Source organism: Anopheles funestus, chromosome 2RL (genome assembly GCF_943734845.2).
Source record: "Anopheles funestus chromosome 2RL, idAnoFuneDA-416_04, whole genome shotgun sequence".
Classification (NCBI taxonomy): domain Eukaryota; kingdom Metazoa; phylum Arthropoda; class Insecta; order Diptera; family Culicidae; genus Anopheles; species Anopheles funestus.
In genome coordinates this window covers 2,256,054-2,274,632 of record NC_064598.1, presented here as the reverse complement: position 1 = coordinate 2,274,632, position 18,579 = coordinate 2,256,054, and the positions used below count along the sequence as shown (strand labels likewise).

Below are 18,579 nucleotides of genomic sequence, written 5' to 3'. Positions count from 1 at the left end.
CTATTAATAGGGCACAGATCGGAGAAACACGGAACTCGATGAAAAAGAAAGCTATTCGCCGCACCATGGGCAGAAGCGGCAGAACGAACGGAACACCCGGCAACATGGACACCATTGCCCTGTAGATGCACTGCAGAACCGGGAACGAAGCCGAAGGGAGTGATTGAAGCTGATTGTAGTGCAGGACAGGACGAACCACGGGTACCCGGGTACGCGGGTTTGGAGTTGGCCATCACGAGGTAGCCGAAGATAGCAAAGGATGCAAATAGATGATGTTTGATAATTATTATGTGCTTGCTTTTGCCTTTTCTTCTGCTGCTCGAATCCTTCGCGTCTGATGTCCTTTAAGAGACATATACTGGAAAAAAAGCACACACATACACAAATGCAATCGCTTCGCAACCAGGTTTGCCGGAAGTAGAGGAAGTAGCTTGGCGAGGCTTTCTGTGCCAGCTCTGGCAGGACCGCTAGGAAGCTGATTGGGAAGCAGGAACCCAAGTGGATGGAACTACCCGGACACAACAACCAGCAGCAAGAACGGTGCGAAACGAAGAAGCGCACGTAAAAAATAATGACGAAGGCAACAGCAGCGCGAACACATATGGTTTCTGGTCCCAATGATGAGAATCTGATGTTGATGCGCTTCTGTCGCAGCGCTGTCACACTTGGCGCAAGCAATGTCCTTCCACCGTTTGCACGGTTCTCTTCGTTCCAAACATGCAGATGAGACGTTTTTCGTGGGAAATACGAAAAAGCCCGTAAACTTCCCTCCTCCACCTACCGCCACCCACCATTTCCTTTCCATCGGTGAACGCTTTCACTTGGGCTGGAATTGAAGCTTTCGGAAGATTTCCTTTCGCAGTCACATTGATGCAGGAGCGCCAGTTCCAGTTTTTTTCCCTGTTCCCTGCTAACGTGGAGTTTTAATTTGGAATTCTGTTAAATGTGTTCTTCCACTGTTGGGGAAGCTGTATTTGTGCATGATTTCTTTTTTTATTTTGCTCTCCTACCCCCAAAAACGTATCCTCTCGCTGCTGAAAGCGTTTGGGGGGGTTGGTTTTGCATTTTTATTGCCAAAAGAAAATTGATGAGAATATTCTGATGATGGGTAAATAACGAGTGCATTCCTAAACCGCGACTAGTTTAAATAACGACCTAACAGGCGGATGAGTTCGGGCAGAATGGAGTAAAGCGCTCCAGAAGGGGGAGACGAGTACGGCATTCACTTGAATATTGGCGTCGGTTTAGACGAATGCCGAGCACCCGAAAAAAAATATGGAAAAAAGAGATTTCATAGGACGGGAGTCTTCCAATGCATGTCCTTGCATACATAACGTGGGCATCCTTCTAATGATGTTTTGCTTTTATTTTTCATCCACCATCATGCAGATTTTTATTTAGCAAAGCACACACATATAAACAAAGCAAACTTGTAAATATAGGGAAGGAAAGAAAAAAAAAACTGTCCTAAAACCCGCGCATTGAATGGCTCTAGTGGTCCTATTTTAAACGATGTTTGTTGATCCAGATTGGAACGGATTTGCGCGTGTTTCATGTGTCCTGCTCGGTTGCGGGAAAATAGGAATGGATTTAGAATGCTGTGTAGAACATAACTATTGTTTGCATTTCTTTACCATTTCAAATTCATTTTTATCTTACGATCGACCAGAGTTATTATAATTGCTCTCGAAAAACTGGTATCGATGAAAAACTGGTGTACGATTTGAACCGCTTTTAACTAAATTTTAACTAGAAAAATTTACCAAAAAAACGTTGCTTTACGAGTGTAGAATGATGATGGTTTATTCTTCCTAGTTTGTGAGCATGTGTGCGTTTTGTTTCTATTTGTGTCCCCAAACACAGATAGGACACCATTTGGACGACAGTAAAGAAAAAATATCCCCCCCTGGTCTACCTTCCCACGGGCAAACGAACCGAATGCATTCCATCGTGGAGATGGAAAAAATCAAACCCGATGCAAATTTTTCATCCACTCCGAAAGCAACGCTACGACGAGGTGTGACAAGTATGTGAAGCTTTGACCTCCTCCTCACAAAAACAGTTTCATGAATTGAAGCGAATGGGTTTTTGGGAAAGAAAAATCAGATTATCTTTGCTGACTTTGGAGAGGAAAAATACGTTCCTTTTGTGCGCCATGAATTTCCACCCTGTCCGGGGGTCTCTTCAACCATACGGTCGAGGGTCAAGATTGAATCAGGTTAGCTCGTAGCTGTTGCGAGTACACAACAGAAGGCGAATGCGGAGAAGAGAAAAAAACTGTCCATATTCCATCGTGAAATGGAACTATTTTTCTCGCGTCACGAACCATTTTTGTTCGCGCCAATCTTGTCTCGTGTTCTTTTTCGCACCATTACGAAGCATCGGTACTTGTCACTGCAGTGGAGATCGTATACTATTCTCACCCTGGTATATATACATCCGCTTCCTATCTGCCGATTGAATGCACGTAAATGGACAGCTCTTGTGAATGTTTCGTTTGTGTTTTGTATGCAGTCCATAAAAAAGTTCAAAGTTCTACCTTTAACAAAGTAAAATATAATGTGTGCAGCACTAGTCAAATTCTTAATATTATTCGATCTTAACCGAATACAAAATGAAGGTGTCTTAAGCCCTCAATATTCAAACTTTCGCATCAATGTGGAAGGTTTTTTTTGCTTCGCCACTTTAATGTTTCCATCGGCGAAATGCGAACACACGAAGATCAAGGCAGCTCACTTTACATGAACAGTTTTGGAGTAATAAATGATGAAAAAGATTCTCAACTTTCCCATTTTTCCGGTTTCATCCATCCACCGACTACTAATAATGTTCGTAATGCATTTTTGCAAGAGAGAGAGAGAGAGAATGGAGAAAAAAAATGGCAAAAGAAAACATGAACCTGGCCGCAGAAGCAGAAGGCATCCTCCTGCACCTTCAGTTCTCCAGCTTCAGGATATCGATTGCATTTTCCGCTGAAGCTACGTGCTGATCCTTCTCGTGCTCTCGCTCTCTTTCTATTTCATTCACACACACGCTTCCACATTCGTACGTTCGTTCTCTCCCTGCACCATCCATTTGGCTTATCAATCTTGCTTGCGAATCATTCGTTCATTTTATCCCCCCCATTGCATGCATCCCGTGTTGGCTGTTTGGTTCGCGTCTTGGACCAAAAATACCAATTGCACCCCAAAAATGGGGCGACGCAGGGTGCAGGGAGGGCGGTAGGGCGGGGGAAAAATAAATTCTGATTTCCGAGGAATCCGGTAAAATATTAAAGCTTCCCATCACTCTTTTTTCGCCAAACCCTCGTACCCTTCGCCACGCATAAATCCCCACCATTGCCGCGTTCTTCTAAAGCTCTGATTTATCCTTCCGGCCATCCGAGAGTGGCATCAGTGGGGGTTGGGGTGGATTTCTTTTTTTTCCGCTGTTCTCATTTTTTTGCATTATTTCCCAAAAACCCAAACGCAGCTGTTGGATGTGGCCGTTGCATACCGAACGGCCGAATACCACACACCACGGGATATCCAATCGAAGGTGTCAGTGTGTGCTTGTGTTGTGTCCGCTTGGTTCTTGGGTTGTTCGCGCAAGGGGGTGATAGGGAGAGAAATGGCCAACGGCTGATGAAAGGATGCAGACGATCTAAGAATGATGCTGCATGCATGTCTTCTCCTTTCTTTTTTTTCCTCCGTTTGTTCAATGTTTTCCTCACGTGTGTGTGTGTGTGTGTGTAGACACGGTATCGTACTGTGCCAAAAAGGTAGGAGACTAGCAGCGTACATATTTATCTGCACACGGAAGATCCATTTCCACCCGGTTTTTCCCTTCCATTTCCCTCTTTTAGGGTTCCCTCTTTTCTCACCCCTCAAGGAAAAAGGCGCACATGTAGTGGATGGGAAAAATTGCACACGAATCTTTTGCAATCAGTCTCCGCACGTCACCGCCGTTGTCCCGCTCGCACGCGGCGCTATGTGGCCGCATGGAAGGTGCATGTGTTGTTGCATTCCGTTGCCTAGTTTAAAAATACGTGTGTTCGTAAGGATAGTGAATCGAAGCAGGCTCCTGCCGAACGCAAAGAAATGGGTGGCTGAGTGGGTGGTACAGAAAGAGAGCGCATGCAGGCTCGAGAAAGAGATCTCGCATCGAGTGAGTCGATGAAGAAGCGAGTGAAGCTTTGCATTAACAGCGCCCGTGATACGACTGTTTTTTTTTTACTTTTGCAAGTTGCACTAAGGATTTCCCAGGGTGGGAAAAAAAGTGGAAAACAAATCCGCAAAGCACTATACTACTTCTCCTCACGATGGTGAAGTGATTGGAGTGAAAGTGAGCAAACGAGCGAAAAATAGCGTGCGAGAAAAAGGGAGGGCGAGACAGAGAGAAAGAAATTTTCCGCTGGACCCCACCGGAGAAGACCGACGTCGAGAGAGACGCGTTTCTTGCCGCGTGTGTTGTTGAAAGATCGGTTCTCCGGACGAAGAACGGCGAGCCCCGAGGATGGTGACATATGCGACATAAAAGCACGGCATCGGTCGGTCGTCAGTGTAACTGAACCGGTACGCGGGCGGCCGTGGCTCCGTGGTGCAAGCACACACACCGAACGGCCAAGGTGATATGAAATTGGGTTCGGGGGTCCTCATCGGAGCGACGGTGGGTGTATTGAAGCGGGGCGCACATATTGGTAGCCCTAAAAACGTCACCGAAAAGGGTGCGAACGAGCGGCACCGAGAGTGGTCGCGATGGCGCGCGCGGAATCGCGGCCAAATCGTGTATTGAAAAGGCGTGGCTAATCGACTCTATTAGTATAAGTGTCGATTCCGAACCTATACATATGTATGGCGATTCTCCCGATTCTCATAAAAATCCGATCCGATGCTCTTGCTGGGACCGTTTCACGTTCAATCGGTTCAGAATTCTAATAAACGTTATCCATCGACCACCGCCGAATTGTTGGCCCTTGTTGCTTTATGCAGTTGTAAATTGTAATTGTTGAAATTACTTACAATCGACAATCAATAACACAGTCTAAAAATGTGTTTCATGACGTTTTAAACCATTTCCAAAGACACTCATCGGACACGGAACACGATTAATTGAACAAATATTAAGTTCACATGGTCATTGCGAAACAGGTAAGTTAATGTTTACAGTAAGCAAAACAAAACATACTCCGCGCGAAGGGGAAAACGAAGTAAACTCACTCGTTCGCTCGCTCGTTCGTTCGTTCGCGTTCGCTCATCGTTTTATGCGAGTGGCGAAATTCAAAGATCTCACCTACTAAGCGTGAGAGCCGTTCCCGCCGTCTCACTATTGCACAACATACAGTGGCACACGGTGAATTTATTTTAGTACAAACTTCGTTATCGGACGCTGTTAGTAATTCCCTTAGCCCTTTTACACAGTCCCACAGTATCAGTCCCTCTTCGGGTAAGGTTTGAACCCACGACCCAGCGAGTCTAAATCGCATTGTTTACCAATCGAACCATAAGACCGCCCCTCATCCGTTACACGGACATTTGTTTAGTGAAAAGTATGCTGTGAGAACCCAGCTCACCCGGACACTCACTTTCTCACCGGTCGTTCTCACGAGCGCGCACGAGCGCGAGAGGGTGCGCGGATTCGGTGCGTGCGAAAACGAGACCACCAGCGACTGCGGACACCGCACGAGGCAAAACAAAGCGGATTGGGCTGAATGGGATTTACGCTGAATTTTAGTCTATCTGGAATTTTATACCTGAAAACATCGTTTGCGACAGGGGCATTTCGATGCGTTGTTCGCCGACGCCGCCAAAGCCGTTACGAGACGATTTCGACGACAACGACAACGACGACGACGACGTGCGTGCGTGCGTGGGATAGAATATTCTTGTTTTTTTTTTCTGTCTTGTTGTTGATGGTTGATTTTTTTTCTGTTTTGTTTTGTTTTTTTACTATTGGCGTTTCCGTTTTGCTCCCGTTTCCGTTTGGCGCCGACAGGACAGGTGCCGGGGATCGGTTCCTTTTGGTCGCGATCGATTGGCACACTGTCGTTTTGCATTTTCACCAGCTGTGCGTTCCGAGTGCGTGTGTGTTTGTTTCGCGGCACCGATCGATCATGTTGTGCGAACCGTTGTTGTGACTGTGTAACTGCAATTGAACCGTGGTGTTATTGTGCGAGAAATTGCATTTCGTTTTTTCTGTTTTAAACAGTGACCTAAAAACGATTGCCGTCCAACCCCCCTGCTCATTGTCCTGCTCCGTGATCAATCGTTACCTCCCCCACCCCCATTCATCACACATACATTAATTAGCACACATACACACACACATCTACACACACACACACACGCATGGTAAAGTGAATCGTATTTTTGGTTGACGGTACAGAAGAGCACGATTTCGGCAATGCAATGACTAAATGACTATGAAATTAAGCAAATCATAGGCGACCCAAACAAGGCGCCTCAGCATGACCGGTGGAGCAATGCGAATTTGTTGCCCAAATTAAATTAAGGCGCCGACCAACCTCCACACCACGATAATCCCTCACACACACACACACACTAAACAAAACAAAAAATAGTGATCGACACAGTGATGCAGTTTTACGATTCAATCCCAAAACAGCCAAACTCAAGCAATAAGATGTTTTGTTTTTGTTAATGTCGGTTTTGTTTAATTTTTGTTTTTTTTTCTGCCGTTTGCCGTTTTATTGTATTGCTATTATTGTTTTAGTTTCGCATTTGGGTTCGGAGTTTTTTTTTTGTTTCCGTTTTTTTTTGTCGGTGATCATCACAACAGCATCGTAAAGCCATAAAAATCGATCGAAAGAAAGCAATAAATAGCGTGTGGTGCCGCGTCTGCAGGAAAAGAGCAAGCAACCAACGACCAGTTTAAAGCCTGAGAAGAACGAAACCACTAATTTATTGTTTTTTTTTTTTCGTTGGTTGTTGTTGCCGATTGCAAATAATCGTTGGAACTGCATCCAGAATGCAGCTCGAGAACAGCCGATATAAAATTCCAATTAATCAAATTTTGTATCAAAAAATTCTCCTCATTTTCTCGATCCAGGCTCAGAGTTCGTTCGCGCGGTGTTTAATTTTAATTTAAGTTGATTTTGTGTGGTTTTGGTCGTTCGTGCTTGTTGTACGGGGCCGATATTTGAACCAAGGCGAAGTGAACAAAACCGATCCAAATCGATGGCTAGAGTGGTTCCAGATCCGTGCTATACTCCGCAACAGATGAGTGTTTAGTGACCGGTGGTTGAAATGTGTCCAGTCCACAACCACAACAACAACAACAACAACAGAAAAACAGCACCATGTAGCAAAGGTGTGAAGAAAAATGGAAAATAAAAATACAAACAGTGTTTAGTGATGAAAAGAAAAGCTCGTGATAGAGAAAAGATTGTGCGAACGAGAAGCCGCGAGTAGTGGTTTTGGCAAAAAGGCGCTTCCAATCAAAGTGAAACCGAACGCAAGCAAAGCAAGAAAGCAAGTGTTAAGTGGTGTTTGAAAATTTAGCAAACGAAAAAATAGCGAAGAGAAACAAACAGTTCGGTTCAGTTCTCGGGTGAAAAACGGTGCACTTAAACACGGCTTCCCTCACGAACGCAGTAACACCCAGTGCGGAGGGAGCAGTAGGTGGTGCAGTAAGGGGAGGAGGAGGAGGAGGAAGAGGAGGAGTAGGCTTCAAGCAGGTGGCCACGACTTCCACTTCCGCTTGTACCGTGATTGCCCCTCCGGTCGCTGCACTTACCACTGGCCACCGAATGCAGCCGACCATTCCACAGAGCACGGGAGGCAGTGATATGGACCTCCCTGCCGTCCAGCCTATGGATTGGTTGTTCAAAAAGGAACGCATCTATCTGCTAGCACAGTTTTGGCAACAGGTAAGCATCGACAACACCCCTACCTAGCGCTGACTAGCGACCCACACTCCGGAGACTGCTCCGGTCGGTTCGGTTCTATCCCCTTTAAGAAGTCGAAGTGCGTAAGGGCGAAAATTCATGGGCCGTGTTCGTTCGGCTGTAGCGCCATCTTTCGGTGAATTTTACACTGCCAGTTATCGTTGACCCTTTTCCGAACGCTTCCCGATCGAAGCTTAGCCTCCGGGGGTTTCGTTCGGCTTTAATTTGGTTTCATTTAAAATTGATAATTTGCACGCTGATGATGCTGATGACGACCACCAGACAGCGATGATGATTATGGCGACATTGTCGTCTTAAGAAGCCGCCCGTATTTGTCGATTGTCCTTGACCACATTCTTCGCACTTGCGTTCGATGGGACAGGCTGGAGGGTGGAAAAATGGAAACTGTTTCCCCCATTTTCGAGGACCTCCATGCAGTAACGCATTCGCGCGAATTGCCTGGTGTGTTTTGTTTCACATTTTCCGGCCTACAGTGGCCGTCCCGTTAAACCCCTTTCCGACGTTTTGCTGTGGCTGGGTGGGTGGCACTGGGTGCGAACCCTTTCGAACTTTTCAACCCCCCCACAAACACAGGAAGCAGTCATGGGGAAGGAGTCACCGTTGCAGGGTCGATGTGCTGTAATGCCACAAAGCCCGGATTGCGGAATAGACACACACACACACATACACACATTCAGGGATGATGATGGCAACGACGACGACAACGACAATCAACATGATGCTGATCAGGGTGGTCTGTTTTTCGGGCCGAAATCGGTGGCCGGACCGGCTTGGCGTGGAATTTAAGTGTTTACACTTTGGGTGAAGTGTGCCAGTGGGCGAGTTCTCTTTCATTTGTTGTTGTTTGTTCCAAAAGCGGAAGTAAGGAACGGGCCATTCGGGGCCAATGGCTGAATTGCCCGTTTTGTTGATATCGGAAACTAACCCTTAACGTTTGTTAATGAAGGGATTTTTCAACGTCTCGTGGTAGGGATGCTAGTGATAAAGTGTTGTCATTGTTTAATGAATCATTCGATTGTATTTTTTTGTGGAATGAATTGAGCTGGTTGTGTTAAAACGTAAATTATCAGCTGTAATTATTGATTTCCATAGGTTTTTAATAAAATATAACCGCGAAAGGAAAGATCACTTTCGATTAGATTATAATGTGAGTAATTCTAGTGATTATCGACAATTTAGGGTTTAAAATAATTTTAAACAAATTAAATCCATTCTATTTTAATAAAAAAATATTCAATTTTTCATTTGAAACATGGCATCAGCCTCAAAAAAATAAACTTGTGCAACAATTCCGCAGCGCACAAACACCGACGGGAATTTGCACAACGCATCGTCCGTCACTTCCAGAGGAACTGTCTTGCATGACAGCGCACTCCGACTCGAACCCGTGTAACAATATTTGCGTTAATTTCTTCCTACTTGCACGTGTTTTTTTTTAATCTACGACATGTGTTTGTTTACGGTGATAGTTCCTTTTAACAAATCGTTCATCTAGAACACTCGAACAAGAAAAAAGGTGGCTACAAACAAAATAAAAAAATACATCAATGTTTAAATAGTAATGCTCGTGCGGCTTGTTCGGTTCAGATGGCCGGAAAGGATGAAAACACAGACGACCCAACAAGATAACTAAAGTGTGTGTGTGTGTGCGTTTGTTTTGTGGTGAACCCATGGCAAGGAAGTTTAGCAGTGGCGCAGTGGTTTGCGTGTGCTTAATTTATGCTTCGGAACACGGCGTTAGCAAGCGTCAGTTTTCTTCCAGGGGCAGTTATTAGCGCTGGCGTTTGGTGCTGCTGCTGCTGCTGTTGCCGGCATTTGGGATGCATTTTTCGTGGTCGATTGAGTTCCCTTTTTGCTGGACGAAACTCGTGCTCGATGCGTGTTTACTATTCTGTCCGGGCTCATCCCGGCCCAATGCATGCGATCAGGGTTCGATCCCTTCGTTGCGGAAGATGATAAAAGGCCTCCATTTCCATTGGCCAGTGTGTTGGCTGCCGTGTGTTGATCTCATTAAAGGTTTCGATTTTTGTCAATCGTGTCTGTCTCCCCATGGGCCATGCAAGATATGGTCCCCTGGCCGTTTGTTGATTGAATGTCGATAGCCAATAAGATCGGTGAGGATTTTTGTACCGGAAATTGTAATTACAGACCATAAACGCGAGCGACATCGACAAACGGGCGGATGAAAAATTGACGTTTTTTGTTCTGTCTCTTCCCCATCAATCGTAGAACTATTTTCATCTCTTCCGTGGTTCTTTCCATTCCTTCGGGATGGCTGCTGCTACTGCACGATTGATGGATGTAGTGAAAGGGAACCGAACACAAATTAGTACCACCATATAGTGTCGGTGCGTCAGTAAGTTCTATCTCTTTTCCGGTTCACGGTCCGAAGAATTCGTCCCAAAAACATCGATTGAGGAGCGAAAGTCGGGAAGTGAGATCAAGAAGACACGCAGCATCGCCACACCATTCCAAGGAAGGGATGGTTCTTCAGCGATGGTTGGGTTTTTGGAAAAGATTGAAACACTTTTCAGCTTCAGGTTCGTCATTAATAAATAATCAAATTCTCGTTAGGCGACGCCTTTCGTCTCCTTACATTTAAGGAGAAGTACGAACGAGAGAAGTTCGATTACTATCAGACGGACGAAATTGTGATTTGGCAATCATAATTCAGCGGATGATTGGCCTTCGATTATTATTGATGAGTGAAAATGTTACTTGGGACATGAGAATCATTCGGTCACAAGAAATGTCTAAAGAAAAGTGCTATAAAATTGCATTAAACATCACCGAAATGCATGAAATGATGATCGAAGGGTCGGACTTTAAAAACCGCTACCAAACTCGCAAAGTCACAAACAGCGCAAACTTCACACAGCCCTTCAAGGAAAGAAGGAGAAAAATAGTAGTAAAAAAACCGAAACACCCAACTGTTTATCTGCGTTTTCTTTCACTCAATTTCACTCAACTTCCCTTCCGTCCATATCTCGCACTGTTTTTTTCTCTCATTATCCCAACCGGTATCGAGGCTGAAACCATAAATTGATTAATCTATCGACATTTGTTTCAAAAAGATATGCTTTTGATGCCTTCCCCCTGCTTAATGGGACCGGGATGGGCTGCAACGCGGTAGGACGCAAAACCCGCTCGCTTCTGGCACAGTGAACCAACAGGGTTTGTGTGTGTATGTGTTGGTGTTGCAAATAATCTCACCAAGAGTGCCATAATCTTGATTCCCCGATGCGACGCATCGGGGTGGCCAACAATTGTGCGCTTGGTACGAAAATCTGATAAACGAATCTGCTACGTATGCATCATCAAGGAGTGAATACAAAATGACATTGCACCGCGCTCATGTGTCCTTCCTTTTGCGAACGCACACACACATGCACAACAAAACCCTAGAGCCACCCTTAGTTGCAATGTGCATACATACGCACCACGGCAGAAATGCGCGAAACAGCGAAAAGACAAAAAATAATCATCATTATCTTGCATCCCTTGGCGATTTGGTTTCGCGCAGTTGCGCTCTTCATTGGTCCTCCGCACCAGGATGGACACGATCAACCACCGAACCTACCCCCCCCCCCCCCTCCTCTGTAGGCCTTCCACCCCTTTGCCCCCTCCCACACTCGATTCGACGAACTGCTGCTGCTGGTACTGGGTTTCGTTGGGAAATGTATTGGTAATCATCATTATTTATTATTGAAATTGATACGATTTTAATAACACGTTACCACCGTTACCGGACGATTGAACTGGTGCTGGCTAGAACGTGGAGAACCCCCGTCATGGTAACATTCGAGGGTGGGTGTCGGTACGCTCGCTAACCACGAATTCTGGTTTTCCGGTCGTCCGGATCGATGCCGGTGCACCGTAGCGTCCGGAGATCCGGATTCGTCGAACGAAATCACCATCGATTGAAGTGGCTTCGATCACATTAAACGCAAACCGGCCGACCGGTCCATTCCGTCACGCAGATGATGATGAACGATCGATGGAAAGGGCTGAAACGCTGAGCGAGATGCGAGACCGAAGACAGCGCAGACAGCGGGGCAGGCAAGTGGGCAAAGAACCAAGGGAGCAAGTATGACGATCAAAGATGATGGATATCGCCCGAAGGCCCGCCAAGGACCTGCAAACGGAGCGCGTGAGCTTGTGCGCGCGCAGTTCCAAGTCGGCTTGAAATAAAATAAATAGACGCTCATTTGTTGCTGCCAATCGCTCCGCTTTGTACTGCGCGATGCGCATTCCGTCGATCATTTGGCCGACACGATCGATTAAAAAAAAGAAAGGCAAGGACCGCTGGAACAACACAACAAAATGGGGGTACGGCCCCGGGTTTTTCTTTCCTTGAGCGCCTTTTCCTCTCCGAGGAACGGAACGGGCAGACGAACGAGGGCGAGGGCCCTATTTGCGGTTTCCGCCTTCCACGTTGGCCGAGGGTTGGCTGTCGATATCCTGAGGGGATAATTGGATAACACACACACACACACACATGCGTGAATATACACAGTCACAAAGTCGTACAGATGCCATCATCAGTGCCCTGGTCGGTCGTGTCTTTATGATGGCAAATTGCCGATTTATGGAGAGCGATGTCGAATTCTTGCAAATGTTCCTCTGGATCCGGTCGGTCGGACCCAATATTGGGTAAAATAAAAGAAAAAAACTATGGCGCCGCTGGTGTTATAAAGCAGTGATGCAAAAATTGCAACTGATACCAGACTCAATTCGACTTGCTCCGTTCCCTATTGGAAGGTGCTGGAAACGCGTTGGCTGCGGTTATGATTAAAAGCAATTAGAACCAATCGACAAGTTAATTACTTTTCATTTGAATTCCATACCGATCGTGTCTTTCTCTAACGCGCCCTCGTGCCCCAACGTATCGTGTGTCCGTGTGAAAAGTGTGTTCTGCGTTACGATTGGACGTGATCGTGAGCAAACGTTAGACTTCATGGAGATGGGAATTGCTGCGTGTCTACGGCCGGACTTTTGCACTTGAGTAGTTTTGCCCATAAATAATGCTTCCAATAGTGACTGTGTCCGCCGTGTACACAGAGATGCGACAAACCAACGCAAACGATGACCGGTTCGATTCGATTGCCATCCATCCATTGCGCTAGACACACATTTTACTTGTGGCTAATTAAATGGTTCCAATCATCCGGAGAGGATCGCAGAGATGGAAGTCATTGAGGTATTCGAGTGGAGTTACTATATTAAAACAAAATTGCACGCGCCTCATCAACACTTGTGTCTACGCCCGTAATTCTTCAAGAATTCGGATAAAATTGAAGATCTCCAAATAATTGTCAGGACTTTACGGTAGACATGATTGAATTTATTTTAGGTCAAACGATCGTTCCGGGTGGCCCTCCACGTGACATCTACTTATCGAAATCTCGTTCCAAACCCCATCCGCTCTTTATCCCGAAAATTAAGAACACATTCAAATCCCAAAAAACGTAAACAATTCCCCGTGGTATCGCGCGCCACCCAAGAAACGGCGTGCGGCATTTGATTAGCAAAACAGCGCGCATTGAAATGGTCCGGAAGCGCACAGAAGCCGCTGACGGATTTTATATACCCTTGCCGCCACGCTGCCACACATCGAACTTCACGCTATCCATCGAAACACGTGTTGTTGGTGCGTCTCCTCTTAGCACGCAACCCGCGGCGGATCGAAGCTTGGACCGGCGTCGATCGTTTGGGGGTTCCGTGTAAGGCTTAGACCCACGTTTACGAGCGTCTGTCGGGCCGGGGTCAAATCGACCGGAACGCATAATGGTGGTGCCGCCTGAATGCAAACGCGCCGGTCGCCGACTCCGTGTTCCTGCTTCTGCCGCATTCAAAGTCACTCTGGCGCGCGCGCGCAAAATTTCTTGCCCAATCATGCCGCTCATCTCGCACGCAGTTGCAGCTCCCGTTATTATTAGAATGTATATTTTCACCTCGTTACTGTCAGGGTGCATTTTAGCGAAATTATGCTTCCATAAGGGACGCACCGAAACAACAACCGATAGGGATTGTATCCACGTGACACGAATTTCTGCCGTGGCTCACCTTCGAACGATCAAACATATTATGTTACGGGAGAGCATTATTTTTGTGGGATGTTTTTGTGGTTGGATAAAACACTCCATTTCACCACGCTCAACAAACACAAGGGTGTGAACTTCCATTATCCAGCTAATTGTCGCGACACTGTCCCAGCGTCGCGCCACCCGTCTACCCGTGTCCCATGTGGTCCGCCCGTCCGGACGTCTGGCGATAGAGCAGCAGTGACAAGAAATTGCATACAGAAGATGCACATCTAATTGCATTCGCTTCTAATCGTTCGTGACAAAAGCGCGGCTCCCGTAACGCATGATCGTTTGCCGCGACGTACACGCCTCTGTCCGATGTCGTCCGACATTCGGGATGGCTACCGTCGTACATTTTAATCGCTTTTTCACACCACCCCCTGTACACACACACACGTAAAGTTTGTACGGGGTGAGTTACTACCGTGGCTAGATTTTTCTATTTTCTTTCCATTACACCATCGTTTTTTGGCGCACGCAAAACAAATGGCCAAACGCCCGGTGGTTAAAGTACACTCTATTTTGCAGATAGAAAAGATCGGCCACACTTTGGCGGTGGTCACATAAAATGTGGGCCTCCCCCCCACACACCCGAAAACGGTGTGTTCAATGATTTATGGTGAATATTTTTTTTGTTGCTTCCCATTACTCGGAATGGCGTGGATTGCATAGCATAAAAAGCCGCAAGCATCGAATAAAACCACCCACCATTTGAGGTCACCGTTTGGTAAGGGGGTAGTGTGTTTGTACGAGAGGTTTAAAGGTGAGTGTGTATGTTGGTGGCGCTTTTCCCTCTCCATTTGGTAGCGAAGGAAAACAATAGATAATGAATTAATTCAGCGTAATCATACAATCAGCAGGATTACACTCTTTTCCATCCAAAATCCTCTGCGGCCCCCACCGGGTGGGGTTATGATTGTGTTGATCGGCCAGCGGCCACGAGCTCCTATAGCAGCTTCTTCATAGCTGGACAGTTCCAATAGCAAACTGCAAACTAAAACCCCTTAAAAACGATGCATAAGAAAACAGCAAAGCAGCAAGCAATACACACAAAATGGAGAAGCTTTTAAATAAATTTAGCAAATTACGCCCAAAAACCCGAGGTGCAACCGGCTCCAACCACGCAAAAGGTCCTACTCCTACACACGGCTCGGGTGTCGACTGGTGAGCGACCGAAAAAAACAACGAAAAAATGGCTCCGAAAAACGACGAGTCAAAACTGCCTGATTAATATCTGGAACAATGACTTTAATTAAGCCGCCCGCTTTCGAGAATTTTTAATTATTGGTTAATAAATTCAGCCACCAGATGACGGACGTGCTGGTCGGGCCCGCGGTCTCGGTCAGGCTGCACATTGTGATGTGATCGTTTGCCGAGAGCCTCTGTGCATCGTGCCGGTGGTATTGGTGCGTTGGTGGGATATTTAGTATTTTTTTTTTTTGGAGGGAGAGCGAAAAAAGACACACAACTGCCACAAACAGAACAATGCACACTTGAGAACCGTTGCGATTGTTTCTAGTTGAAAATGGTGGACTTTATACGGTGGAGCTGCGGATCTACACTCCGATATCTGCACTATCTGATACGAATTTCACGGCGCGGGCCTTTTTTTGTGTGCCGCGCTTCGAACGCGCGTGTGTTTGCCGTGAGGCAAGAAAGTGATCGATGGTGACCATTTGGCTGAACAAAGCGAGACCTCCAATTTCGTCAGCATTATATCATAAAAAGCGCATAAAATATGAAGTTCACGATTGCGCGTGAGGCATTTTGGCCACAATGTTTGTTCGAAAAACGCCGAACTAAAATTAGGTGGAGCGTTATTGTTAACACTCACAATGTTTGTATTAATTTGAAAATGTATTCGAAGCATGATAACCGACCCGAGCGCAGCAACTGAAGCTCGATAATGGGGTATCCGAAAACAGATATTCGAACTCGGGAACATTCCCTTTTCAATGTAGCTAAATTCCAACGCAAACAATATTTAAACTGCTGCTGCAATGGTGTTCCGAGTGGCAAGATAACGAGGCATAATGGTTGCAAAGCGTACGTTCTACGCCACTTTATCAAACCAATTGCATGGAAGGAAGTGAGCAGATAAAGACCGCAACTGCCCGTACAGCCCGGGTGATATGTGATCGGCACGAACTCCCTCAGCTTGACGCATTGAATCGAATTCATCTCATTAGCAAAACAGCTAGACAAAACCGTACCATAACCGATCTTCACAACGATCGCATAAACCATGTATGTGTGTGTGTGTGTGTGGTTGCGTGAAAAAATGAAGATTAAGGGACCACCTCTTTTCCACCTCATTAAAGCGATCTTCGGCTCGGCGTGAGAATTTGCCCTTGGTACGGAGGGGTTGCACTCAAACGCACACACACGTATGTTTCCTTCCTGCTTCTGTCTTTCTTCTTCATTAGCATACGGCCACAACGGAACAAATTTACATTTTCATACATTCACACACACACCAACCGGGACCGGGTGTATCGAGATAAACCAAAAGCGGCCAAAAGAAAGGGGTCTCTCTTTTTTTTATCTTCAAGAAGCCCGACGACCCGACTACTTTGCCAGTAGTTCGTCCGCTAAATTGCCTTCACCAGAACAGCTGTCGCTTAGGAAGGTTCAACTATTCCGATAGCTCATGTTCATTTTTTCGTTTGCTATATTCATCCAATTTAACCGCGCTCTTCCATCGCTGCTAATGTCCTAACGGTGTACTGGCCGGTGGCTTCAGCGTTCTGGGAAGCAAAAACCGTAGTGCGGGAAGATATGTGCGTGTAGTAAAGAAAGCAGGCAGGCAACGAACAACAACAAAAAAACGCTTCAACAAGCCCTTCTCGCCACAAAAAACATGCACCCAAGATACCCACGGGCGTATTAATTACCGCCACACCGCCGTGGTGCAAATTAATCAATATATAATAAATGAATTTCTGTACCATCCAGTACGAGAAATGGTTTGAAGAAGAGGCTGCAACGAGACTCGATGCTCATTATTTTGTAACACGATCTTGCCACTGATCGTGGCAATCTTCTGGGCTTGGCGGAGTTAAACCGTCAAAAGGGACAGCAGGGAGGATTGTGAGGTGAAGTGAAACAACGAAAAAAAAACCGAGGAGAGAGAATAAAATAAAAAAAAACTGTCGATGACGCCGATTTAGGCGTTTAGTTTGTTTGTTTGTTTAACGTGCCAACGTGGTGCTTCTGTTCGACGAAATTTTATGATAGAACCATCGCGACCAGGCGCATGATGCAGCTTCGATCGTAAAGTAACCATTCTTCCACACCGTAGTGGAACAGTGGCGGAAGAATGATGTTGCTCTTGACTCTTGGCCACCCACGGTTTTGCTTTGAAAGATGAACCTCTGACGATCAACGTGCGCGGTCCAACTTCGTTCCGTGTACTACGGAGCAGCAGCGGGAAAGGCACGCTAATCGAGTGTAAAAATGTGATCGAAAATTGTTACTCGCCATCGTCCAAATATCAACAACAATCGACGGAGCGGCCAGATCTAGGATTTGCTCTACCTGTTATATACTGGCATTAAACAGGGTTGGTGTTGGCGGCCGCTGTGTTGAATAAAATTTTATTGTCATCCCACGAACGCTGGTGATGATGATGCTCCTACGGTTAGCGAATCGAGTTGTGGTTGATATCATATTTTATTTTGCTAACTGAAAATAAACCTCTCCGTCTGCTTCTGCCTCCGACCTGCTCATCACGCCGCCATAATTTACAAAATAGAGCGACAATGGCAGAAATACACACCCGCTGATCGTAAAAGTAAGCGCTGGGGACACGTTTATATTTTTGGGGACACATGCTCGTTGCAAAGTGCTTTAGATTTTGATAAACATTCGAACGATTGATCGAAGAACCTTCGCCTGCTTCGAAAGCTAGGGACGCAAACTGTTGCTCTGTTCGTGCAAAGACAATCGTTTGGACCGAGCACGATCGACGAATTCACCTTGCGACCTCACCAAAAAAGCAACCGAAGCAAAGCGAAGAGGTTGAGAAATGAAATAAATAAATTACCATTACACCTGTTATTAGAAATCATTCCCAACCTCCCCTAAGCCGGGTATTGTAACGAGGGGGAGTCCCGAGTGTTGCACCTCGATGTGTATCCCAATCCCACCACCTACTCTTAGCATCCATCGATCGATGCGATTTGAAGAACAATGCTACCCATTTTTCGATGGGCCATCGAGTTTCTCAAACACCGGTGGTAAGTTATTTTTAAAGCTGGTACGCTTCAAGAAGCATACGACGACGCCAACGTTCTCAAGCCGGGGGCCCACCAAAATCTCTGACGATGAGATTTGTACCAGAGGAACCGGCTTCGAAACCGAATAAAACAAACGAACGCACAAACGCCCAACCGGGCGATGGGAATCGTAGCAGCGGAACGGAATGAAGGGCCATAAATTGATGTTCGAAATGACTGTCACCAACGCGTCACACCCGCAACCAGCACCGGAGTGGCGGTGTATGTGTGTAAATGGCCGAGTCACTGGTTGGAGGGAAGTGGTTCAATCATTAGCCTTAATTGAAACTTCCGCAACGAAATCAAAACC

General features: G+C 46.1%; 1 protein-coding gene across 5 annotated transcripts in view; it reads left to right on the top strand.

The window, feature by feature from the left end:
• The first annotated feature begins 5,715 nt into the window (after positions 1-5,715).
• Positions 5,716-18,579, top strand: part of LOC125760700 (homeobox protein cut) — a 168,920-nt gene continuing 156,056 nt past the window's right edge. For 3 of the 5 annotated variants that reach the window (XM_049421077.1, XM_049421076.1, XM_049421073.1), the window contains exons 1-2: positions 5,716-5,843; positions 7,048-7,867. In XM_049421077.1, coding sequence (XP_049277034.1) covers positions 7,748-7,867 — 120 coding nt within the window. In that variant the 5' untranslated portion in view covers positions 5,716-5,843; positions 7,048-7,747. The remainder of the gene's footprint in view (positions 5,844-7,047; positions 7,868-18,579) is intronic. The other 2 variants (XM_049421075.1, XM_049421074.1) reach the window with 2 other exon arrangements.